General features: G+C 39.6%; 2 protein-coding genes across 5 annotated transcripts in view; both read left to right on the forward strand.

Moving 5' to 3' along the window:
* The window catches only part of IQCH (IQ motif containing H), a 111,175-nt gene extending 99,700 nt beyond the window's left edge, over positions 1-11,475 (forward strand). The window contains exons 18-21 of one of the 2 annotated variants that reach the window (XM_037911740.2): positions 3,655-3,780; positions 4,992-5,053; positions 6,717-6,825; positions 8,270-11,475. In XM_037911740.2, coding sequence (XP_037767668.1) covers positions 3,655-3,780; positions 4,992-5,053; positions 6,717-6,825; positions 8,270-8,368 — 396 coding nt within the window. In that variant the 3' untranslated portion in view covers positions 8,369-11,475. The remainder of the gene's footprint in view (positions 1-3,654; positions 3,781-4,991; positions 5,054-6,716; positions 6,826-8,269) is intronic. The other variant, XM_043523290.1, reaches the window with a different exon arrangement.
* A 5,337-nt stretch (positions 11,476-16,812) lies between these two features.
* Positions 16,813-24,986, forward strand: C10H15orf61 (chromosome 10 C15orf61 homolog). 3 transcript variants are annotated; one of them, XM_037911354.2, is made up of 3 exons: positions 16,813-17,216; positions 20,400-20,554; positions 21,718-24,986. In XM_037911354.2, exons 1-2 carry the CDS (start codon positions 16,883-16,885, stop codon positions 20,525-20,527), a joined length of 462 nt encoding a protein of 153 aa, XP_037767282.1. In that variant the 5' UTR covers positions 16,813-16,882; the 3' UTR covers positions 20,528-20,554; positions 21,718-24,986. The 3 variants fall into 3 exon arrangements, with proteins under 3 accessions (XP_037767282.1, XP_037767283.1, XP_007059600.2); XM_037911355.2 differs by lacking the exon at positions 21,718-24,986 and adding an exon at positions 20,693-21,127; XM_007059538.4 differs by lacking the exon at positions 21,718-24,986 and having other exon boundaries at positions 20,400-20,623.
* Positions 24,987-27,630: the final 2,644 nt, after the last annotated feature.

Genomic DNA, 27,630 nt, shown 5'->3' on the forward strand with positions numbered 1-27,630 from the left:
TTAGCATTAAGTATTTTTGTGATGATTCAGCTGTTTTAATGAAAGGTGACTTAGAATTAATATTAACCATACATTTGTTCCACATTGTTTTTCATGTAGGGACTGATCCTGACATAGCAGCACGTTCAAAGCTCCCCCTAACTGCAAGGCTGAATCGCACAGCAGAGTGCACCCTGATTCTAGTATCAGGCCTCTAACGAGAACAAAGCTGCAACGTGTCTATGATTTAAAAAACTCACTTGAATTACTGGCCCTAGTTTTGCTGTTCTCTGGCAGGAAAAGTCTATTGATTTCAAGTGGGAGCTCTGGCTTTATAAGGACTACTAGATCAGGCCTACTCTGAAATGGACAAGGGACTGGTTCTCCTCTCAGTAAGGCACAAAACTTGTCAGTGAGAATTACATGCGGGCATGGAAGGGATGGTAAAATTCTGTCAGGATTAACATAAACTGTCACTCTATCCCCCACCCCTCCTTATAGAGCTACAGGTTTGTCTTCATTAGGGTTGAAAGGTGTGTTGTTAAGACTGCCTCCAGGCTTCAGCTAAGCCCACCAGCAGGTGCTAATGTAAATGCTGCCTCGTCTACACTTATAGAATGTGCTACTTACAACATGTGTTCTAACAACACCCCTTTAAATCCTCGTGAAGACAAACCTTCACAGCCCTTTGGGAATGACAATGTAATCTGAGCACAGGATTGGTAATCCAGGCTCTGACACTGTAGCCTTGGAAAGTAAGTTAAGCGTCTGGTCCATTTCCCATTACACTCACTGGAAAGACTGTCAATGACTTCAGAGAGATTTGGGTCAGATCCCTTGTACTGGCTGAAACCTACAATGAAAAACAAATCAATTTGGGGTTTAAGCCTGAGAAATGTATTCTCACTGAATTTTATTTCATGGCAAAATGATATTGATTGGGCAGCATTTGTAAGGAGGTGAATGATAATGTGTAAGCAGAACTCAGGTCCGTTTTCAACACAGAGCTTGGGTGGATTGTAAAAGATTTTTTAGAATATTATGTTCCATATTTGCTAAATCATTTAGATTCTACCAACCTTATACTCAATGAATATCACCTCATTCTCATGAAATATGTCAACTAAATCTGTGGGATTATTTATGAGAGTAAGGTGCTAGTTGAATAAGGGTGGAAGAATACACCCCTTATTGTTGGTCACAGTGCTTCTATTATCCCTAACTGATTTGATTTATCCAGCAGTTGTATTCTCATTGCCATTAAAGTTTTCCACTTTCTATGTATTTAAAGTGATGCTATCAAGTTTGTTAGCCCTAAAACTATATCTGCCTTGACAGTTGACCAATACTGAAGGACTTACAGTTACGATGCCATGTGTGTATTTTTTCCCCAAACGTTGTTCTTTGATCCCACTTCCCCTTTTTAACCACAATTCCTATTTTCATTTTCTGAATGGGAACCCTACTCCCTTCAGGCATAATAGAGAAGAAGGCCAAGACTAATATATTTTCCCAAATTCAGAATACTCTCTTTTTGCTCTAGAGCTACTTGACCAGCGCAGTCATGTAGAGTGTCTGGATTTCTGAGCGAGCACAGCATACAAGTGATGGCAGAATTAAAGCACTTCTCATCCAACTTGAACAATATATCAGTAGAGCAAATTCTGCTTTTTGGATGTGGCTGTACTCAAGCGCCGCTCACTTCAGTGTAATGCTCTGCAAAAGGTTCATGTAGAATCACAATCAAGTTGAATGTGGGGTTTTACTACGAACATTCGGTGGGCCTGAGTAATGTTGTTTGCACAGTGCTTGTGACTTAAAAGCTCAAATTGCTTTACAGAATAGGTCCCCCAACTTCCATTGACTTCAGTGGTGTAAATCGATTCCGCTCTATTGACTTTAGTAGAGCTATGTTGATTTGCACCAGGTGAGAATTTATCCCAGTGAGTTGAGTGTCTTGCAGGATCAGACCCTGAAGACCTGATTTTCAGTTACACTAAAGCCCCTTTATACTGCTCTGGCCACAGTGATGTAGAATGACCTTAGTGTGAATGGCTATCAGTCTTTAAAGCAGCTTAAACCATGAAGAGCTTTTGGTCATATGTGTAGGTAAACAAGTTTTGACTTGCCGCATTTCTAGAAATTCAGTTTCTAAAACCTCAAACTCCAAGCAACGAGTTTCTAAAACTCCAGGCAAACAAGTGATTCATTGCCATCCACTGCAAACTGAACTCACAGAGCTCATCCACATCTATTTTAATGAGGAGATACATGTGCCATCTCAGGGCAGAATTTCCCCCTTGGCTGTTGTAATTTTCATACTATTGTAACTTAAGACAAAAATAAAACTGGAATAATGATGTGACTTCATGGTAATTACCATGCAATAACATGCTCAGTAATCACAATGGTCTCCTACACACTGATAGCTTTTGGCTTCTGCTTTTTTATGTGAGAAACCATGATATGGCAGATATGATATTGACAGATGGGATGGTGTTGAGCTGTCCTGTCTGAACCACATGTTGACTGTTTTATTACTTCTTTGATGATTTTTGCTGAAGACACTGAAGAACCATGCTATCAGACTGGAGAGAGGTTGGTCATATCCTACTTTGGGATGCTGTTGTTCTAAAAGTAAAAATATATTGATTGCAAGACCCTTAACTGTTTGCTCTGAAGGTTAAGTAAATAAAAATGAAATAATGAACGGGAACTGGCATTTTCTTTATAATAGCAAAACATCTTTCACACATATGGTGCTCAGAATTTTGGCATTCATTTTCTTCCTTTTGCTGTGTTTTATGATGTCCAGATTCCTGAAAATTCAGAATGGTCCTTCAGACCTCAACTTCTTGACAGGGAAGAAGAATCTCTAGTTGGCTTTGCTCTGTCACATTGGCTTAAACTTTTTAGATTTGTAATACTCTATAATAACAAAAACTATACTGCATTTTATGTGCTACAGTATAAATACTCAAGGCCACACTTTTTAAAATGGCCTTTGCATTTTCAAACACAAACTCTTAACAAATGCAGAGTGCGGGTGAGGCATCAAGTTACAAGATTTACATAAAGAGAGAGCCATTTGTGCATGCACATGCAGTGGCTGCATGTGCAGACCTGGAGTGAGGCCAGCTGTAAATCTGGCTCTGGGGAATCTATAGGTCACCCTCTGTTCATAGCTCAAGAAACTCGATTGACCGTTGCACTGGAATTTCCATTCATATCAATAGCAGCTGAGCATATAACTTGAAAACAATATAGATTTGCACACAGTGTGAAGATTCTGCTCTCAGCTATAGCAGTGCAAATCTGGAGGGGCTCCACCGTAGTCAAAATCTGATAGAATGGTTCCATAGTGCTTCAGTCATCAGTGAAGTAATTAAAACATCTACAGGTGAGTCACAATAGAGCATCTCAGGGGAGTTACTTCAGATTTACACCAATATATCTGAGAGTAGAATCCGGCCCACAGAAACCTACATTGCTTCTGAGTTATATGTTCAACTGATATTGATATGAATGGGAATACCACTGCCAATAGAAATGGAGTTACTCCAGATTTACACCACTATAACTAACAGCAAAAGTCCTTTATATTTAAATAGCAAATTGTAGGTGCTTTATATAAAATGATATGAAATGAAGAATCATATGTTGTTTTTTTTCCAGCCGTCTCCAGTAAGCAACCGCTATGCAGTAATGAGCAGTCAGCTGAGGCACTCCAACCTTTCAGTAATTTACTATAGTGTTCTCCTCCAAATATGTAAGGCTCATGGCATTGGATTTGATGTCCAGGTATGGAAGGAGAAAAATGTATAGAAAAGTGTAATAGTCACTCTACCTAGCTTCTATCTGGAAACTATAATCTTCCATGTGCAGGAGTTCTGTTATATCGGACAAAATTCACCATAAAATTGTCCTATATCTTGTTTGTGCCATAAGGCAGACTTGATAGTACTTTAACATATCACTCTTTTTTAACAGATTTACTGAGACTAATGTATGAAAGCTAAATTACAAAGGGTTCTTTAGCAGGCCCCATATCAATTAGTCTGGTTTAGCAACAGGTTTCCTGTTGTTTTCCTTTGGATTAAGTATATTTAGTTGACTCCTTCATAGGCGACTGTCCTGAGGATCTATATGAGTGGGCTTAAAAGTGGGGGGTGGTTCTGTGAAGAATGAGAAGAAGGAGATTGAGAGATGGATGGAGGATGCAGAGAAACAGACTTCAGTGGAGAAGGAAGAGGTAGAGGATTGTGAATGGAGTGAGAAATGAGAAAGTAATAGTGGAACGTGGAATTTTTTTTTTTGTGGAACGTGGAAAAAAAATTTTTTTTTTTGTGGAACGTGGAAAAAGAGGGAAGGAGACGGTATGTGGAGAGGGAATAATAAAAGGAAAGAGCGTCTGGATCCTGGGGCAGAAGTCTTCCACATGGTCACTTAGCAAAGACTTCAAAGTCTCCTACTTGCCTTTCATATCAGGAGACATTTCTCACATTTCCAAATGATATGATAATGGGTGCTTAGTGCCTCTGAAAATCAGACCCTGTGAGTTTTGCCACTGACTCCCCTGGAACAAGAATCTAGCCCATAATGAATTAGAAGATATAATGAAGACTAAAAACATTTTCAATGTCTCTCAACTTTACAGAATGTAATGCTCTTATGGGCCTTCTTTACCTTGATGAATTAACAAAGTGTATACATAAACCATTTTTAAAATATCCGTGACCACCCACCATTGTAGAAGGCACAGAATATGAACAGACTCTGAAATGTATATATTTGGATTTACACAGAATTATTATATTGTATTCTCTGGTACAAATTACTTAGGTTACACGGAGTCATAATCCAGTACATATAGTTTAAAACTATCCTTTCTTTGATTACATGATTTTGTACATACCATCCTTGCACAATAGGTGTTAGCATCTCTTATTGTAAACATCAGTATGTACACTGTTTTAAGCAACAATTAAAATAACTTTTTTTCAATGTAACAGGAAAAACAAGGAACAATTTTTATACTGTATGAAGATCGCAAGCGGTACAGATTGGGAATGATGTAAGTACACAGTATAAGTTAAATAGCCAGGTAAACAAGTGGACAGTTATTTGAGCTGAAGAAGATGAAAATACAAAGTATTACCATCATGGATTTTAATAAAAGTGCTGATTTACTGGAAGACCATCTGGCAATTCAGTGATTGTCACCCACTATTGTGATGTGATGACTTCCAGTGAGACTGGCTTGTTGAAAGAACAGAGGATGGCTCTAAAGAGTTTGGTAAGTGGGTGTAAGGGTGTTAGTGTAGTTTACACACCAAGGAGCTAGAAGGAGAGTTAGTAAGAAACTCAACAGAAGGGAAGGTGTCAAGGATCTAGGGTAAAATTTTCAAAAGTGAGTTGGCACTTAGCAACTGTAGTCTCCTAAGTGCTTCTGAAAATGGAACTTTGGCACTTTTGAAAATTGAACTCCTAAATTAGTGTTGTTTCCACCCTACTGAACCTTACACCTTTTTTCTACCCCCTTAGAATCTTTGGGGCAGGTCTTCACTACCCGCCGAATCGGCGGGTAGTGATCGATCTATCGGGGATTGATTTATCACGTCTCGTCTAGACACGATAAATCAGTCCCCAAATGCGCTCCCTGTCGACTCCGGAACTCCAGCTTGCGAGAGGCAGAAGCGGAGTCGACGGGGGAGCGGCAGCAGTCGACTCGCCACCGTCCTCACGGCCCGGTAAGTTGACCTAAGATATGCCGACCTCAGCTACGCTATTTGCGTAGCTGAAGTTGCATATCTTAGGTCAACCCCCACGCTAGTGTAGACCAGGACTTGGACTCACAATGACTGCCTAATGTATAACTCACACCATCTTACACATCACTGCCTCCAGATCTGGTCTTATGAAATGAAGCTGACTCTCATCCAAAGTTTGCCTCCTTTTCTTTTTGCGGATACAGACTAACACGGCTGCTACTCTGAAACCTTACATCCTATGGAATCTCTAACACTTTCTGTCTGATATTTCTTTTCCCTCAAACAAGACTGCTAAATACATGTCAGACAACCATTTTAATTTGGAAACTAAGTTCCAAAAATGTAACAGTTTGGTTCAGGTTGTAACATTTTTTAAATAACACAGCCATCCTGCATTTTACTGCACTGTGCTTAATGTGCATTGCAACTGACATGCTCTAAATGAGGCATATTCCCCCTCAATGAAATATGCTATAATGAGACTCTAGATGTACTGTCAAGAGATTAAAGCCCCAAAGACTAATACTAATATTTCTAAGAACAATGCAATAGTCTAAGTAATACTGATGCAGTTCAAGTGTCTGTGTATCACAAAAAGAAAGTGTTACACATGGATTGTATTTGTGCATGCATGAAGTAGCAACAATTCTTTTACACTAATTTAAATGTTAAAAAATATGCTAAGGCCACTGTCCTAACTCAGTGGTAGCCTTGTGCTTGGAATAGCTGAACCTACTGCTCTCGTTTGCTAAGTTGATTAATAAAAATTATTTATTACACAAATCCTTTCTGTTGACAAGTTAAAATGGAGCCTCATCTTTCAGATCTCCCTGAAGATTGCCACCTTGTGAGATTGAAAATTCTCATTAAATTCCATCACCAGACAGGCACAAATGAGAAGCCGATTGTTTTTAAGCATGTGAAGGGAATCATTGGTAAACTCATTTGTTTGGATATCATTAACAGAACAATCGGAGAGGATCTCCAGGGGGTCCTCATGACCTTTGCTCACAATCTCTTCATCATCCATCAAGAAATATCAGCACCTAATATGCAAGGCGAGACCAATTTTAAGGTGAGGTGTTAATTAACTAACGATCCTGGTTAATTTCTGTACCAGGACTGAAAATACCTCATGCTGTATTGTAAACAAGTGCTAAACCATTCCTTTTTCATTGTTAGCAGTACATATTTCACACTGTAGAGGTCAATATAGCAAGTCTCCCAATGAACCTGTTAGTTAAATTTAATAGTTTGAAACTTTTTATTTGAAACCAAATATGCTTTAACTTGGAACCATTTGTAAACCGAATTCCCAAAGCTTCTGAGTTTCTCGTGCAAGAGGCAAAGGAGGCCACCATACTGCTTGAGGGACTTCTGTCACAATCGGCCCTTTTGTTTTTAAAGGAATACCATCAAGATAAAAATTAAAAAATGAAGTTTCCTGTTTTACTAATCATCACTTAAAATATTAATATCACATTTAAAACATCCAACTCATTCTTCACCACTCAATCGGTTTACTTTTTGCATGTCACCTTAAACTTTGAAACAGACTAGTACAGTTTCAATTTTGTTTCCTTCGCACTCCCCCTTCTGGGGGTACCCATTCCACACCTGAGCTCACCTTATTCATGGACTCAGGGCAGCTGCAGAGCTCTGTGCCTGGCATTGGGCATTTCTACTCTGGGAATGTTCCCTGGGGAGCCCTTATGCACCAGCATAGCTGGTGAAAAGAGACCATCGGGCAATAGTGAATCCAGCCCTACATCCAATAGTAAGTTTTTGCTGGATCAGGCCATAAGAAAGTACAGAGCGACTAGTTTATAGTGGAAACAACTGCTTATTTAAAATGATGCTATCTTTTGATTCTAAAGAGTAGCATAACTTCAGCAAATGTTCTTTTGCTAACCCATAGGCCCTCTAGCTCTACAGAAGATTTTAAAAACTTGAACTATAAACAGTTTCTTAAAAGGCAAGAAGAGACCCCTATATCGCAAATTTGTGTTGTAATTGATATGGTGAGAATGTAAAACAGACTAAATCGTAACTCTAACTGTATTTTCTTGTGATGAGTCAAATGGCATTTTTCGGGGGAAACAGAATTAAATTTTAACATGTAACACAATAAATAGAAAAAAATATTTTTCTGATCTGAGGGAGGGACTCAAAACCAAGTATTGAAGAAACATGTAAAAGCGGATTTCATTTCAGTTTACTTATAGTGAATTAACAGTGATTTACATATGCATAATAAAACAACATAGTTAATTAGAATAACAAAATGTGTCTAGCAATATATTTTCATTTACCTAGGATTTATATGTCTTTGTATTTATTTTTAAATAAATACACTCCCAATCCCACAGTAATAGTGGAAGATTCCATTGGTGCATTCTGTTAAATAACACAAATTACTTTGCGGGGCGGCAGGATTTGCAACCAGCTGAAAAATTTGTGGGGACTTTATTCCAGTATAACATCCATTAAATAACTTGCACTCTTTCAATCTATTACAGAGAGCAGTTCAAGATATTGAAGCAATTCTTGGAATTACAGCAGAAAACAAACTGAAATTTAAAGAGGAATCCTCCAAAGAAGATGCTTCCCAAGAATAGTTGACAGAAATTTTAAAACTTTTTCTTTAAGCCTCTAGGAAAAACTCTCTCATTCTCAGGAATGCAGGAAAGAAATAAGTTACAAGTTTTGTTGTTCTTGTCTATTAATAATTAAATTAATATTAGCTTAGACTGGAAATTTTAATGATTACTGAGTGAGCTTAAATGATTAGTAAAATAGTAACTAAAATATCCCTGGCGGTGCAAAAGGAAATCTTGGTGAAGAACAGAGGAACAAAATAAACATCGTCCATTTTCTTATCCCTGTCCGCCAACTTCATATCATCAATACTGTAGTACAGCATGTATTTTTCAAACCTTATTCATAGACTCATAGTTTTAGAAGTCAGAAGGCACCATAATGATCTTCTAGTCTGACCTGCGTAGCACAGACCATACAATTTCACCAAATCATTCCTGCATCAAGCCCATAACTTCTGACGCCAGCTGGAGCATCTCTTTTAGAAATTTATCCAGTCTTGATTTGAAGGCCACAGGTGGCAAAGAATCCAGCACATTCCTAGGTAAATTGTTCCAATGGGTAATGACCCTCACTGTTAAAAATCTGTGCCTTATTTCTAATCTGAATCTGTCTAGCTTCAGCTTCCAGCAGTGGGATCTTGTTATGCCCTGCTAAATTAAAGAGTACCCTACTATGAGAAAACTCTCCATGGAGATCGTTATAAACTCTGATCAAGTCACATCTTAACCTTTTTTTTTACATAAACTCAATAGACTGATTTCAGCGTAGCAGCCGTGTTAGTCTGTATCTGCAAAAAGAACAGGAGGACTTGTGGAACGTTAGAGACTAACCAATTTATTTGAGCATAAGCTTTTGTGAGCTACAGCCCACTTCATCGGATGCATGCAGTGGAAAATACAGTAGGACAATTTTATATACATAGAGAACATGAAACAATGGGTGTTACCATACACAACGTCACGAGAGTGATCAGTTAAGGTGAGCTAATACCAGCAGGAGAGAAAAAAAACCTTTGTAGTGATAATCAAGATGGGCCATTTCCAGGAGTTGACCAGAACATGTGAGGAACAGTAGGGGGGAAAAATAAACATGGGGAAATAGTTTTACCTTGTGTAATGACCCATCCACTCCCAGTCTCTATTCAAGCCTAATTTAATGGTATCCAGTTTCCAAATTAATTCCAATTCAGCAGTCTCTCGTTGGAGTCTGGTTTTGAAATTTTTTTGTTGTAATATTGCGACTTTTAGGGCTGTAATCGAGTGACCAGAGAGATTGAACTGTTCACAACAACCATTGTTTCATGTCCAATGTGTATATAAAATCGTCCTACTGTATTTTCCACTGCATGCATCCGATGAAGTGGGCTGTAGCCCACAAAAGCTTATGCTCAAATAAATTTGTTAGTCTCTAAGGTGCCACAAGTCCTCCTGTTCTTTTTTCAATAGACTGAGCTTCTTCAATCTCCCACAGTAAGGCGGGTTCTCTGATCCTTAACTTTTTTTTTGTACCTCTTTTCTGAATTCTTTGTAATTCATCAACATCCTTTTTAAAGTGTGGATACCACATCCAGGTGCAGTAGTCTAGTAATGATATCACCAATGCTGTATACAGCGGTCATACCACTTTCTTAACTGTATCTCTGCTTATATATCAAAGGCTTGTGTTTGCACTCTAGCCACCACATTACACTAGGAGCTCATGTTCAGTTGGTTATCCACCATGACCCCTAAATCCCTTTCAGAGTTATTGCTTTCCAAAATACAGTCCCCCATTCTGGAAGCATGACCGGTGTTCTTTGTTCCTAGACATGTGACCTTGCAGCTGGCTATATTGAAATTTGTGTTTGTTCAGGTGGGCCCAGTTTATCAAGAGATCCAGGTTGTTCTGCAGCACTGACCTACCTATATTGTTGTTTAACGCTCCACCAGTTTTTGTATGAGCTGAAAACTTTACCAGCAGTGATTTTATATTTTCTTCCAGGTCATTGATAATTACACTGAATAGCTTTGGTCCAAGAACAGATCCTTGTGGGATCCCACTAAAAACATCCCCATTGGATGATGGTTCCCCATTTATAATTAATTGTTTATATCAATCAGTTAGCTAGTTTTTAATCATTTTAATATGTTCTGTGTTGATTTTGTAATAGTGCTAACTTTTTAATCAAAATTCTGTGTGGTATTCAGTTATATGCCATATATTATATGCATATAAATGCCATTATATTAGCACAGCTGCCTTTGTCAACCAAACTTGTAATCTCATTGATAAAAGATATATTTATTTGACAAGATCTATTTTCCACAAAACCATGTTGATTAGCATTAATTATGCTACCATCTTTTAATTCTTTATTGACTGCATCCCATATCAGCCTTTCAGTGAGTTTCCCTGGGATCCATGTCAAGCTAACTGGCCAATAGTAACCCGTGTAATCACATTTAACCTTTTTAATATCACCACATTCACTTTTTTTCAGTCTTCTAGAATTCCTCAGCTTTCCAGATTTGTTAAAATATAATGTTTTCCTCTCTTTGTTTTGGAGGATTCTTTTGCTGCCCCATTTGTAAATTGTGAAAAGAAGGTTTTGTACACTCAGAAATGGTTTGTGTAAGTAATATAGATGGTAAAATCACTTTTTCTTTCCTATGCGTTTGTTAGCATCAGATTACTTGTCATTTGCTGTCTTCAGGACAGGAAGGCAATGGAAAGGGGAAGACCAGTCTCTCCAACCAAGGCTGTAATATTTATCTTGCTGGAAGATTATGCTCTTGCTTTAAGTTACAATTTATTTCTTCCTGCAGATTGAATGCATTATCTCCTGAACATGCCAAGTCTCTACCATCCTACAGCTAAAAAATCTCAAGCAAATACCAAAGCCAGGGTTTGCCAGTCAGTAATGAAATTCACTATGGAACTACAGTGTACAGTGCCTTTCTTTTTCAAAGACTGATTTAACTGAAATACTCAAGTGCCATTCACGAGCCACAGATCTGTTAACTCTGCATAAACTTCTGATCAGCCTCTGTATTCTCCACAGTGGTTGAAGAAATAAAAATAGAAGTGAGAACTGTAATAAGATATGTTGATTTATTCTTCAAATAAAATATAAATGTATATATTTTTAAATTGTTTGGGTCTTTTTGTCAGGTAGTCTCAATAATTCCTCAGTTCTGGATACACTAGTACCACAAGCAGGCTTTTCCACTGTGGAATTCAGCCAACAATCATCCTTTCTAGAAGCCTTTGTTTGCTCAAGTTGGAAATGAGATCGGCAGGTTTCTCACCCCTGATAGATGCACTAGTGATCTTTGGCTTCCAAGAAGTCCATTGCCGAAAGACTTAACTCATAAACAGCATTGTTTGCCTACTAATCCTTAAAACAAGAACAGTGGATATATTCACTTTTTGTTCTCTCTCTGAGGTGCTGAAGATAAGTAAACTCCTAACTTCCTCCCCACTGCAACCAAGGTACACGCAGTGTACTTCCCTACTCTTAACAAGAGACTCTTCCTAGATTTCTGACCTAACCCCATCTCTCCACTGGTCACTACAAACACTCAATGGAGTGCGGGGGAGAGCTACTTCGCAGATGATATCAACCTGGAAATTAGCTAGTTTCCTAAGGCTTAGGAAGAATCAAGCCTTGATTCATGCCAGAACAACATAAGGTTTGAGAGGCTCATTAGTTCACTGGCACTCAGTAGACTGCAGTGTCCTAGGAGTAAATGAAACCCTCTGCCTCTTTATGTCTTTGTTCTGACAAAAGAAAACTGTACCTGTTTTTACTCAGCACACGCGATCTGAAAGTTCCCATGGTGAGAGTTATTTCTCAGCATGTACAAAGTGTGAAATGTATTTGGAGGGAAAAGTTTTTAATTACTATTAGCACTTCTGAGCCTTGAGTTGATGGCAGGATTGAAATTGCTTTACAATCTCTCACATTCAACTCTCATGCTGCTGGTGTCAGAAATGTCATTTTCTAGTAATATGGCTGTTATAAACTAAAATGCCAATTTTCAATTTTAAAAAAATAAATTCCAAATATATTTCAGCAGAATGTGTTCATGGTGCTTTTAATCCCATGCTCACGCCACTACGATCTATTCCCTCTCACCACAGGAAAACATGACCCCTTGAATAAAGATATCTTGCACCTTGGATTTGTAGGGCCATGATGATCCAGATCTAGGGTGGCAGGAAAATATGGCATCTGGGATTAGGGGGCTCATGTCTGGATAGTTATCAGTAGGGCCCTACCAAATTCACGGTCCATTTTGGTCAATTTCACAGTCATAGGATTTTAAAAATTGTAAATTTCATGATTTCAGCTACTTAAATCTGAAATTTCACAGTGTTATAATTATACGGGTCCTGACCCAAAAAGGAACTGGGGGGGAGGGGGAGTGTTGTGGTGCAGCTACCCTTACTTCTGCACAGCTGCTGGCGGTGGCGGTTCCTTCAGAGCTGGGCAGCTGGAGAGCGGCGGCTGTTGGCCGGGCTCCCAGCTCTGAAGGCAGCGCCGCCGCCACCAGCAGCACAGAAATAAGGATGGCCTGGTACGGTGTTGCCCCCTTTACTTCTGTGCTGCTGTCTGCGGAGCTGGGCCCTCAGTCAGCAGCCGCCGCTCTCTGGAGGCAGCAGTGCAGAAGGGTGGCATGCTATGGTATTGCCACCCTTACTTCTGCGCGGCTACTGGCGGGGCGCTGCCCTCAGAGCTGGGCAGCCGGAGAGCAGCAGCTGGAATAGTGTGTCCAGTTCTGATGTCCTAAGAAGGATTCTGATACATTTGAGAAGTTTCAGAGAAGAACCATGAAAATGATTAAAAGACTAGAAAACATGCCGTATCGTGAGACTCAAGGAGCTCAATCTATTTAGCTTAACAACTAGAAGGTTAAGGGATGACTTGATTACAGTTTACTAGCACCTACATGGGGAACAAATTTAATAATGGGCTCTTCTTTCTAACATGATCCAATGGCTGCAAGTTGAAGCTAGACAAATGCAGACTAGAAATAAATCATACATTTTTTAACAGAGTAATTAAACATTGGAACAATTTAACAAGAGTCATGGTGGATTCTCCATCACTGACCATTTTAAAAGGCTGGATGTTTTTCTAAAAGATGTACTTTTTAGGAATGATTTCGGGAACGTTCTATGGCCTGCGCTATTCAGTAGGTCAGACTAGATGATCACAATGATCCCTTCCGGTGTTAGAATCTATAAAAACTCAACTATGCCAATTATAAATGTTTCAAAAATTTAAATATTTTTAGTTGTATTAATGTTATTGTGAATGGGACCTCTGGACATAAGCACCAGCTAAATGGAACAATTAATGTGCTTACAGTTAGGCATATGCTTTAAGTATTCTTACTTCAGTTCCTGAAAGATAATTTGTTATGAAATGTGAAGTACTTGAAATAATGGTACTGAATGGAGTAACACTGGGAGCTTCCTTTTCATTTGATAAGATCTAACCCTCTTATTGACTATAATAAAATATTGGTGCCTCTTTTTGGGAATAATTGTGGTCTAATGATTAGGGTGGGGGACTGTGAGTCAGGACTTCAATATCTGAATGCTATCTACAGACCCGTATAACCTGGAGCAAGTAATTTAAACTCTCTCCCTGAGACCCTAATTCTGCAGTAACACGCACACGCCTAGCTCTACATGCTGTGAGTAATCCCATTACAATTAATGTGTGTAAAGTGAGCACGTGTAAGTCTATGTAGGATCAGGGCTTCCGTTTCCTTAACTATAAAATGGGGATAATATGACACACATTCTGAGGTTGTGAGACTTCATTAATATCTGCAAGGCAGTTTTGATGCTTTGATAAAAAAGGGTATAAAAGTGCACGGAATTATTACCAAATGTCATCCTATTGTTTTGTAGCTATGCTGTTACATTTCTTCAGCAAGGCCTTCATAATGAAATACAGAAGTTTATTTTTCACTGTAATAGTCTGACTCATGGTTGTGAACTTCTATTACATTTGGGGAAGGACTCGAGCTCTTAAAGGTTTTAAACTAGTAGTTTCTGGGATTTTGTGTACATGATGAAAGGACCAAAATAATAAATATACTATTTCCAAAATTATAGTTTTTGTTTGTTTTAATCTTCTGCTATTTTATAGCAAGATCCAAAACAAATTACTACAGAATTACAGCCTGGTAAATTGTGCACCAATTGACTCACTTTAACTATGGAATGTTTACAGTCTGTTGTCTTCCATCTTCACCCTAAAGACTCTTTGAGAAGTGGCATGTCACATTTCAAGAGGCGGTTTTGGAACAGCAATGATATAAAAGCACAGTGCACTCCAAAAAATAGAGACCTCAATATATAAAGCATAAACTGCCAGCCAACATTTATTATGCAGCAGCACTGCTGTCAGGGTGGGTTGTTCTTTCTAAATGAATGATGTTCAGATGGATGCCCAAAAATGCTCAACTTTTTATCATAAGCTCATCTTAAATACATACATACATACATACCAAGCCACGATCCTTTGCATTGGTGAAGGGTCTGAAATGCTTTGCTGGTCTTATGAAAATGCAGGTGCTTCTCTCCCTCTGTTTGTAGTACACAGTGTGAACACACACATATGGATATCAATACATTCACTGGTTTAATGAGAGGCTACACTTAAAAAGCTGTAGGATTATTTTGTTCCTCTCCATGCATTTTTACAAGGAAGAGCAAATGCAGGCATTTAAATTAATAAGGGCAAAATATCTTGAAACTCCAAACTAATATAGTTTAAAAATTAGAAGCAATTATTTTCAAATACAGTCAATAGATTTCAGTCCAGCATAAATATAAAATGTAAACACCGACTGACCATGGACTGTAATAGCACAAATAGCGCTGTTGGAGTATGATACATTAGTCCAATCCTGCATTTCAATGAACCACAGCGTCAGGTTCCACTTTCTTTTTATCCTGTCATTGTTGCTGCTAATAAAGAAAGATATTAAAGCGAACTATATGCTCTATTAATTATAGAAAGGTGAACTTGAGTCAAATTTGTTACTGACAATGATTAATAATTACTGGTTCTGCTACATAGTCATGTAGTGCATTACAGTAAATAAACATGGTACATTGTTGTATAGTAATTGATTAATTAGCACATTCATACTACACAGCTCAATGGTCTAAGATTGCTGAGTTTGAGATATTGCTCATAATTATTAAAAGAAAAGAAATTGTTTCCATTTCTCAGTTTACTCTTCTGTACAGTCATTTTTTCTCAAACAGAATATTTAATGGTTCAAAACCTTAGGTTTTGTTTAGATAAATCATATCACAGAATTTTTAGTTATGATTTTAAAATATTCCTCTTCCAAGAGCTTTAAAATATTCAACCCAATTTCAACCTCAGATGTTGCTTTCAAACTTCACTAAATAATATCAGTGTGTTCATATAATATGGCCTAAATCAACTTTTCCCCTCACACTCTGGTTAATCTCTTTTATACTCCAATTGCAACATGTGCCAAGAAACCATGGGGTGGCCTCTTCAATGCGCAGAACATACAGAATAATAAAACATAATGATGAGTCGCTTGATCGGCCCATTCAGGGTTCTTTGTGATAGTTTTTGTAAATGAACATTATGAATGCATTTTCTCAGTACTGTCTATTGATTTACCTGCCTTGAACAGGGAGGGGACAAAGGGCATGTCAGTGTGTCTGATTTCCATTTAGTTTCTGAAGTTATTTTTTGGCCACTTCCTACAGTAGTATCTCACAACAGCTCACCTCAGCAGCAGTGCAGATTGATTTTTCTGGAGTGGGATGTCTCATGATCTCACCCTCCCGCTACCAGTGTTCCTAGCAGGGACCCCCACTTTCCTCACAAGGACTGTGCCAACTCAAGGACTCTCCCAGGTGACCTACCATTATCTCTGCCCCCAGGGATCCCTAGAATCAGGAGCTTCCATGATCTTCCCCAATAGCTCTGGGTGACCCCTATCATCCGCTTCAGAGACCCCCTGTAATCAGGGACTTGCCGATCAGGGATCCCAGATGACCCCCAGTATCTCCCTCAGGGACCCTAATATCAAGGACCCCAGGTGACCCCCAGTATTCCCCTCAGGGACCCCAGGTAACCCCCAGTATTCCCCTCAGGGACCCCAGGTGACCCCCAGTATCTCCCTCACGGACCCTATCAGGAACCCCAGATGACCCCCAGTATCCCCCTCAGGGACCCTAATATCAGGAACCCCAGGTGACCCCCCAATATCCCTCTCAGGAACCCTCTTTATCAGGACCCCCAGGTGACCCCATTACCCCTTCACACCGCCCTATAACCAGGGAGCCTGCCACGTGACACCTCCCTCAGGGACTCCCATTCTCCCCACTGAGCAGACCCGCCCGCGCGCCCACCAGCTCCGGGCGCGAGCCGTGCCGCGCTGGCGGGCGCGCACGCACAGGGCCGGGGGCGCGCACGGCCGGGCACGCTGGGACGGCCGGGGGCGCGCGGGCCGGGCGGTACGGGGGTCTCTGCCTGCTGCATGCTGCTCCTGCGGCAGCTGCACGAGGCGGCCCTGAGGCGGCTCCTCGCGCCCGCCGGGGGCGCCGCCGCCAAGCCCAAGGCCTCCGAGGTGCTGAGCCGCCACCTGCGGCAGCGGGGCCTGCCCCACTGGACCTCGTACTGCGTGAAGTACAGCGCCGTGCGCAACGACCAGTTCGGCCTCTCGCACTTCAACTGGCAGGTGGACGGCGCCAACTACCACGTCCTGCGCACGGGCTGCTTCCCCTTCATCAAGTACCACTGCTCGCGGGCCCCGCGCCGCGACCTGGCGCTGCAGAACGCCGCCTTCACCGCCCTCAAGCTCATCAACGCGGGTGAGCCGGCCCCCGAGCCCCGCAGGGTGGCCAGGGAGCCCCCTCCGCCCGCGCTTAGCCCCTGACCCTCCCGCGCGGCCCTTGTCAGAGGCGGCGCTAGCCCATGGGGGGGGGGGCCCAAGCAGGAATATTTGGGCCCCCCCCCCCCCTAGAAATGCTGGTGACACTTCCACCAACCACGCAGTGCGGCACACAGCACGGCCCAGTGCGCTTGTGAACAAGCCCCGGTTCAATAAGATGAATGATATTGGGGGGGGGGGGGGGGGAATACTGAATCGGGGCCCCCCCTTGAGCAGTTGCTTAGTCTTCTTGTGCCCACTGGCTCCTGTCTAAGATCAGGGACCTGATACTGCACGGAGCTTAACCCTCATCAGGTCCCCTTTACCTTGGTCCTTTGCAGGCCGGTACACCGTTGATCGCTGTAACTGATGGGTTTTTGTTTTTTAACATAAACTTGTCTAGTCCAAGACTATTAACTGGCCTTTTAACTATTGCTTAGGTAACAAGTTTTTAACACTACTTATGCTAGCCTTTAAAATACCCAGGTGCTCATTCATTCTGCTTCTAAGGAGCATTTCCAGACTACTAAGTGACACCATCAGACTGTCAGGAAAGATATTTGCACCCTACTTGATTTTAAGTATTTTAAAAACTATATTTGACACATTTTAGAAGCTTTAACTTTTAATTTGTAAGGAGATGTTATCACTGAAAATAAATCATGGGACACTGTCCACTGAAATAAAACACCATACCATCTGAAAATTTACCTATCTTATTACAAATAATTTCTAATATTACGGGAGGCCAAAATCTGCCCTCAGTTAAACTGCTGCTACTGCCATTGGCTTTACTGATGTCAACGTGATTGCACAGACAGAAGAGAGCAGAATTTGGCTCTTGGAAATAAGTACTGGGTCTGCCGTTTATTACTTGTTTGCACAGTACCTAGCACAATGAGACCCAAGCTGGTGGTGGTCTTCAGACACTAGCACAGTATACACTTTTATTTACTATTTGTGCTACCATAGTGCCTAGCGTCCCCAGTCATCAACCATGGCCTCATTATGCTTGAGTCTGTACTAATACTGAATTAAAAAAAAGAGTCACTGCCTCACAGAGCTTCCAATCTAAGTATAAGATGAGACAACAGTTCGATACCGTACAAAAAAACAATGAGACAATATTGGTCAGCATGATAGGCCGTGGTCTTAGCACATCAGCAACCTAATTGTTTAATAATAAGAAAGTATTGGTATAACATTTGTTAGTGATTTACATGAAGAAGCAATCTATCCCCAAAACTTGTTTTAACACTGATTGGAACATTCATCAATTACATTGTAATTTTTTTTTTTTAAATGTGCAGATAATAGACATTTAATATTTAAGTGTTGGTTGTTATGGGGATTGTAATCTTTCATATTAACAAATTTTATTGGTTTTGGCTCTGGCTGTTATCAGTAAACTGATTTATGCTACAATAATCACTTTGAAAATTTTACATAATTTGTATTAGAAATGCTCTCTGAGTGTTATCTTTGAGTCTGTCCTCTCTCTGCCTTGATGCTTGGACCTACTGTCAAATCTTATTGCTGCTTTCTCTGTAATAGCACTAAGATTGCTCTGTCTGTCTAAGATAAGCTCTCTATCTGCACAGTCAAAACTCTTATCCAGGCCCTCATCATCTCCTGTGTTGACTATAACAGTCCCCACATGTCCTTTCAAAGCACTGTTGTTAAGACTGTCTTTCTGGTGCTCCAGTCAGACTATCTTTATCCCCTGCCTTGTTTGAGGGTTCAATTCAGTAAGGTACTGAAGCACATGCCTCACTTTAAGCATTGAATAGTCCCATTGAAGTCAGTTGGACTATTCATATGCTTAAAATTAGGCACATGCATGCATAGGCACCGAATGAAGGGCCTGAGTCTATCTGCGGACTCCCTCTTTGTCACTGCATCAAATACAAGCTTCTTCTTACATTTTAAGGCCCTTCTGAGCTTAGCCCCTTACTACTTATCCACTTTGTATCTTACATATTACTATAATACAAATAATAAACAATAATAATTGCCAAGTATCAGAAGGGTAGCCGTGTTAGTCTGGATCTGTAAAAGCGGCAGAGAGTCCTGGGGCACCTTATAGACTAACAGACGTATTGGAGCATAAGCTTTCGTGGGTGAATACCCACTTCGTTGGGTGCATACCGACGAAGTGGGTATTCACCCATGAAAGCTTATGCTCCAATACCTCTGTTAGTCTATAAGGTGCCACAGGACTCTTTGCCAATAATAATTGCCTTCCTCTTAAACACCTTCCTGGCATCTTCGATGCCAACAATGCCAAGCACCATCACTTCTTTATCCACTTCTCCCACAAACACATTCACATTTTCTGCCATCCCTTGTGCATGAGACACCCTTTCCCCATTGATCTATAAAGTAACTACCCTATTTCCCTTTAAGTCCTGCATGTCCGCTACTGGGATCTCTTTGGGAAACTATGAACAGATAGCAATTAAGTAGAGACCAGTAGAGGGTTCTAATATCTATTTAAAAATTTTTTTTTAAAAACTAAATCTAGCTTTAAGCATAGCTAGTTCACATAGCCAAGTGTTTCAGATCTCTTTTACCCTTATCTGCCTTCCTTCCAGTCCTTCTGTGTATTCCCCACTTATTACATCTTATTATAAATTAGGACCTGATCCTGCCCTGAAAACTGTCAGGAGACATTCATGAGCATTGGAGTCTGCTCATGTGGTTCTCAGTGCATAATTGGGATCTACGGTTGTAAGCTCTTCAATGCAGGGAATTGTCTTAGTACAGCTGCTTACACAATGAGCCCCCTACTGTAATATTTATATTTTCCTTCATAGCCATTATTTTTAGATATCACTGTGTTAGTTTTAAGAAAAGGAGTAGTTGTGGCACCTTAGAGACTAACAAATTTATTTGAGCATAAGCTTTCGTGAGCTAGAGGTCACTTCATCGGATGCATCCGATGAAGTGAGCTGTAGCTCACGAAAGCTTATGCTCAAATAAATTTGTTAGTCTCTAAGGTGCCACAAGTACTCCTTTTCTTTTTGCGAATACAGACTAACAGGGCTGCTACTCTGAAACCTGTGTTAGTTTTAGTTCTCTTGGTTTATAATGGTTGTTTGTAACAAGTATTTCTCTTTTGTAGGCATCCCAACTTTATTATATGGAATTGGCTCCTGGTTTCTTGTTAGCGTCACAGAGACTGTCCACACAAGTTGTGGCCCAGTTACTATTTATTTTCTGAATAAAGAAGATGAAGGTGCCATGTACTGAAATTGTGCATTCAAGCACTCTCATTTGGTGGGTTTTCACAACTGTGGGTATTTATATATTCCTGCTGCTTTAAAATATAAACAACTTAAAAATAAACCTTTGTTTTCAGTGTGTTCCTTTTTAATGTGGTGGTGTCCTCAAAAGCCTTCATTGTCCTTTTTTCAGTTACAAAAAATGTTCCTGTTTCAGTAGAGGCATGAAATGAATATTGGAGTCAATGAAGATAAGATATTAGCATCTTTGGAAAATGAACTGACTTTTCTACTGTCCTCAAAAGTCTTAGCTTTAAAGACAGTGATTGAAATGCTTATTGCTGAGAAGAATCTTCTGATTATTTTTTTTAAAATCTCCTTTTTTATGTACATTGGATAGGTTATGATGTTTGTAAATTAACCTGAAGGCAAGCAACACAATCTCCAAATACGTTACACATAATTGTAAATGATGAGAGTTTTAGACTCTGTGCATAGGTGTTCAACAATATATAAATTGTCCTAGTACCTAATCAGAGTCTGAAGGAATCTGTAATAGCACCCTTCTTTTATACAGATGTATTGAAATGCTCTTTTAACCCCACAAATTAAAATCCGCATTAACGGACTATGTAGCATGTGTCAACTGAATATTCACATCTAAACATATTTTAAAAGTAAACATCTGAAAAGTGGTTCCATCTTTTTCTTTCAATATCTGAATTCACAATTCTGTGTTTTCTTTGGCTATAGTTGATTTAATCTGTCACATCTAAAGCAGTCTAAAAGAAGCAGTTCCCCAAACTACTTTACAGGTCTGAGGGTATTGATCCCATTAATAGTGTTTATTGTGATCAGACCAAGAGTTGCTAAACACCACTATATCCTCGACATATGCTCTTGCAAAATTTTTTAAACCGCTTAGCACGTGGTTGACAAGCCTCTGAAAAGTGGCTCCTGCATTAATTAACGCAAATGATAACACTTTGAATTCATAGTGTCCCATATCAGTAATAAAAACAGATTTTTTTTCTGTGCATCTTTTTCTCAAGGGATCCACCAACAACCTTTTGTGAGATCAAACATGCTAAGTAAGACATCTAGGTTTGCTCAAAATATCAAACATATCAATTTTGGGCATAAAATAAACATCTGAAACACTTACAGCATTGAATTTTCTATAGTTGACACAAAACCTTACAGTTTTATCTTTCTTAGGTACTAGCACAATGGATGAGGTTTCGCTTGAGAGAGCCTTGAGGAGTTTGCTGGTGAGGAAGAGAGACTGGTATGGCTGGGAGCTGACAAGTCTGATCATCAGCAAAACTCACTCTTGTTGAGGTCAAGGGTAGCACACAGTGGCTCACAGCTCTAGGTATCCCCAGCAGCATGTTACAACATGCAAAAGACTTTTTTTAAAGGATAAAATCACTAATATGACCAATATAATTAACTGATGCAAAATACAACATACATATTCTTATTGAAAATTATTTGTAAGCAGTGAACTGTTTCATGCTTTATGAAGGAAGTATGTCTGCTTGTCTAAAAGAAACACTAAATAAAACTTCAGTCAAAGGAGCACTTATTCCAGTATATTTAGTACTGAAGAATATTCTTGACACAAGTTGAATAAATAGCTTTTACAGAAGAAGAGAGAGTGTTACATTCAGCTTCATTAATAATAAAACTCACTATTAGCATTTTGCTGGAATAGCTAGAACTGATTTCCTCTGTAATGAGCAAAAGTTAAATAACTACAGCTCATAAGTTAGAAGTCAAATACTGCTCATTTATTGCAACTGATCTTGTCAATACTTTGCTGTAAAGGTTTGGTCTCAACATGAGGCTGATAAAATGGTTTTTAATTACCAGACTATAAATACAGCTTTTCATTGGAGTTGCACCTCCATTCACTGCAGCTTGTTTGATTTCTGATAATGTGTACTGCTGACTTTGCTTACCTGTTTTTCAATAAATGCAGGCAACGCGACTCCTTGTCCATACAGTGATGGGCAAGTCTCCTTAGAGAACATCTTTGACAAACTACCCTATTGATCACTGCAATTCTGTGCTGCTAGTAGCATTAAATAGAGACTTGATTTCTTGTTCAATGCTCTCACTGTGTAACAATTAAGCAAATGTAATATTTTCTTGTATTACATGAAAATCAATAGACCTCTTGCTCTTGTGGAGTTGATCATGGTGAAGAATGAACTGGAAGATGGCTGAGGGCAAAGTTCAAATATAATATCATTCATTGGATTCATTAAGACTTGTTGCGTAAGAGCTGTTGGAATACTTAGAGGAAAATATGCTATTCATAAAGGGTAGTACTTTTGTTTACACAAATGTTTGAGACATTTATTAAGTAATGGTGAATCACTATTTTAATTGGCTTTAATCAAAAGTGAAAGATTAAAGTGACCAAGATTTATTCTTTAGTCATGGTCTAAGTTAAAAGTGAAAACACTGTTGAGGGACAAGCTATGTCCCAAGAGTGTTTCTCATCTGGAAAGGCTGGTGACCTTGGTGATAACTTTGGGTATTGTTCCAGGCCCAAAGAGGAACTTCAGAAGCTCTCTTGTGCAGTCCTACCCATGAAATGATCTTTATAAGAGACTAGAAATCATAGAAAAGGCAGGTAAAGATGGATGGATAATACTGAATTCTATGACACCTTGGCATTGGGATCTTATCAAACCTTTGCTTCATTGGGAAAACCATCAATTTAGATACTTGTCTAGTTCCCATCACCATCAATTCTGGTTCTCCTTGCATCTAGGTCAGCTCCTACACAGACAATCATCTGAGAGGGAACCAGGGAGTTATATTGTAAGGCTATTGCAAATCCATGAGACTGAAACATGGGGAAGGACCTCTGGGTTGTCTCCTGTAAGGGACCTTTGTAGTCCATAGGGCTAACTTGCCTTTATTATATTCACTGCCTTGCCTTCTTGTATAGAACGATATAGTGATTTTAATAATACTGGGCCTGCTCTTGAGACAGGAACCTGTTAACCATCAAAGTGATAACTGGGAATTCTTAAGTAATCAATATAATACATAATCTATAGATCGGGTTACATCTTAGGGACAAGGTTCTGATGAGTGTGTCATCTAAAAGTGGGCATAAATGAATTCCTAGACTCTGTAGCCTGGTTGCTATCACTACCTTTCCCTTTGGGAATATCCTGGTGTAGCGAACAGACTGGAAGATGCGTTGTATTGACAGTGAAGACAGGTGAATTCATGAAATTGCTCATGACAGAGTCTGATGGCAACATGCAGATAAGCTTTTTTCAGGCCACTGATTTCAGAAGGTCTACTGAGAGTGAAATCTAGAGTCTCCACTCAGAATTTTGTCTTCCTCATCTATCTGTTTGAGCAATTGAGGTCTAAAATGGCCCTAAGTCCTCCAAACCCTTTTTCCATACTATAGAATGGTGAACGTCTCTTGTCTTGAAAGACCAGTGAAATCTCTTTCAGGATAATTTGAAGTTTCTTGGCATCTCCTGATATTGGATAGGGCATGAAGAAAGGATGCAGAGTAGCCTGCCATTCCAGAGAATATCCAAGCTCCACTGTCTCCAGGATTCATCTATCTAAAGTTGCCTGGGTCCATATGCATGAGAAGGGCAATATTGATATTGGTATTATGGTGGGGCCAGTGGGTTGGGAATGCTGTCTACTATGGTCTGATCCAAAAACTCATTCAAGTAAATGGGTGTCTGTTGACTTCAACAGGCTATAGACCAGCCCTGGAGAGCTAGAGGGTAGGGGGTTCAGATCTAAATAATAACATGTGGAGAATATGGTTGCTGCATTCCTTCCTTCCTTTCCACGCGGTGGTGTTGGGCACTTGCTCGCTTCCTGAAGGGTGCTCTAATGTTGAGTTCCATTTTGCGTCCTCTCCTTTTCAATGTATTTATGGGCCTGTGGGAAGGTTAGTGAGGAGGCACTGTGCTGTTGTGATTTTAGTATGCTGATGACACAGAGTACTATATTTCATCCAACCCAGTAAGTGCTGTCAAATGTTTTACCTAGTGCGTGGTTGAGATTGGAGCATAGATGAATTAGCTGGTTGAAACCCAGTCCAGATAAGACAGAGGGGATGATGGTAAATTTGGAGGCAGCACCTAGAAGACGTGGTGAGGATTACAGCTGATCCTCTTAATAAGAGTGAGTGATCTCCATTTGTTAGTTTGCAGTTTGGGGGTATTAGAAGACCCTAAGTTGCTGTTAGAAAGGCATGTAGCAGTAGTTTGTAGGGAGGCCTTTTTTATGTGGATCTGGCTAGGGTTTGACTTAATCTTTGGTTAATTATTTTTTGATTAGGGAGCAAGTGGAGATGCTTTACTTTTTTATGTGACAGGTTTCAGAGTAGCAGCCGTGTTAGTCTGTATTCGCAAAAAGAAGAGGAGGACTTGTGGCACCTTAGAGACTCGCATTTATTTGAGCATAAGCTTTCGTGAGCTACAGCTCACTTCATCGGATGCATTCAGCCACTGAATGCATCCGATGAAGTGAGTTGTCGCTCACGAAAGTTTATGCTCAAATAAATGCGTTAGTCTCTGAGGTGCCACAGGTCCTCCTTTTCTTTCTTTTCTTTTTTTTTTTATGTGACTATTTTTAATTGACAGGCTCCTTTTGTACCTACTAAATTATATATGTACGCACATACATATGTTTATATATCAATACTTTGTCACAGATGATTAAAGTACAAAATTACCCTTCAACTTTCTGCTGACTTGGTCTGCTTTGTTCTCATTTGAAACAAAGTACAGTCTGCCTTGTAACTCTTGCTTTAATTATCTCTTCACTGACTACAAGGATGATGTTTAAATGAGTGAGATGACATAAGAAGGAAAGGAGCTTTGTTTCACCTCACTTAACAACTAATGCAGATAACTGAAACCTTACTCTAAACCCAATAGATCAGGTAGCTACTTTTTTCAGCACTAGCCTTTTAAACAGTAATGACTACTGGGGGCATCTTAACCTAAATGAGTGCTTAGCATTACATCTTACCTGGGTCAACAGTCTAGGGTATCAGAGTTAAACTGTGTTACTGTAAATTAATGGAAAATGTAACTGCACTTTGCTGAAAGATCAATGTCCAATAAAGGCTGCACAATCAAATCTTGTTGCAATGATTGAGGTCCTTAATTGCCTTTCAAAGATAAGGTGGTAATCAACATAGGTTTAACTGATCTTTTTTACTAGTTCAATTACATGCTAATGACTAGTGCCAAGTCAGAATCTTTAACTACTTATACTTATTAAATCTTATGTTAGTAATGAAAAATTACGTAAGCCACACAATCAATAAAGCACAAGTCTTAATTACTATATTTCACTTTTATACCTTTTGTGTGTTTGACAAATTTGTTTCACTAGAGATTTCCCACAAATAAGAGGTATTATTAACAGAGACTATATTCCTTGGAGTACTGTTTACTAATCCAAATTGCTAAATCTTAGATGTTTTGTGTATTTGTTTTAATGGAAACTTCTTAGCTAAATATCCAGTAAAGCAAACTTCTAATCTTGTAGGCATCTAACTGTATATAAAGATCAGTTTCTGTATCTGATGGCAGCTCCTTTTACTGCTGGATCTAAAGCTATCTGTAACCTGCAGGCTGTCAGTTAGAGACATTATCAATTTGAAATCCATCATTTTTTGTAAATAAAATGTTAACAAGTTTGCATATTGCACCTGCCCCTAAGTCTCCTTGCTAATTTTGTGGGCAATTAATAACATTTTCTACTTCCTTGAAAATATTTTGTTCTTCCCTCATTGCTGAAATGGAAAAACTCACACCAGCTGCAAGCAAAACGAAGGGCCTAATCCAACTCTTATTGACTGCAATGGGAGTTGGAGTCAGCCTATGCTTACTATATAAAAAACACAGTGGAACAGACTATATTTAGAACACTGCTAAAATCACAAAGTAAACAAACTAAGAGAGATTTTTCTCATCTTTCAGTACAATAATCTTGGGTGTTAGTTGTAACAACAGTAGATTGAAAAATTTCTAGCAGAAGTGATTAAAAAAATCTAAGTACTTATCTGACCTCATTACCATAGTATCTTGGTGCCTCAATCATTAATACATTTTTTCCTCACAACACTCCTGTGAGGTAGGAAAAGACTATTGCCCATTTTACAGATGGGGGACTGATGCACAATGGTAATTAAATGTCCCTTTAACAAGTTCCTAAAAAGGCAATGTAAGCTGATGGAATGGATGAGCAGAAACAAAATATAGCAACAAGCTGTAAAGTCCATTAAATGCAAGAGAATCTTTTTAAACACAAGTCAAACATAGGCTCTGGCCATGTTAAGGAAACTTCCACTGGTGTAAGTACATCAAAAGTAGCTACAAAGGTGCAAATCCCTAATGTAGAGGTCCAAAGCGGAACTTACACCGGTGCTTAATGTGGCAGTATACTGAAATAAGCTCCGTTTTGCATTGGTCCAGTGTGTCTATATTATGGGTTTACACTGGTGCAGCTACATTGATGTAGTGCAAATTTCATTATTGTGGGCCAAAGTAACGCTAGCAAAAAGAGTTAGGGCTTGTCTACACCATGCAGCTTTTAGCGACAAGGCTGTGTCGACGCAGCCTTGTCGCTAAAAGTCAGCATGTGTAAGCGCTGTTTATCGGTACTTTGTTGGCACTTTTGCTGACAATATACTTTCAGCCCCGCGAGCAGCGTTAGCTTTGTCGGCAGGAGAGTATTCTGCCACGTGCGTTGGCAAAACTTTTGTCTTTTGCGGGGGGGCTTTTTTAAGTACCCGTGAAAGACAAAAGTTTTGTCGACAACTTTGCAGTGTAGACAAGCCCTTAGACATAGAATCATAGAATATCAGAGTTGGAAGGGACCTCTGGTGGTCATCTAGTCCAACCCCCTGCCCAGAGCAGGACCAATCCCCAACTAAATCATCCAAGCCAGGGCTTTGTCAAGCCTGACCTTAATAACTTCTAAGGAAGGGGATTCCACCACCTCCCTAGGTAACTTATTCCCCAGATCCTCCTCCTTCCCTTTTTTAAAGATGGGCACTACATTAGCCTTTTTCCAGTCGTACGGGATCTCCCCCTCTCGCCATGAGTTTTCAAAGAT

Source organism: Chelonia mydas, chromosome 10, assembly GCF_015237465.2.
Source record: "Chelonia mydas isolate rCheMyd1 chromosome 10, rCheMyd1.pri.v2, whole genome shotgun sequence".
NCBI lineage: Eukaryota > Metazoa > Chordata > Testudines > Cheloniidae > Chelonia > Chelonia mydas.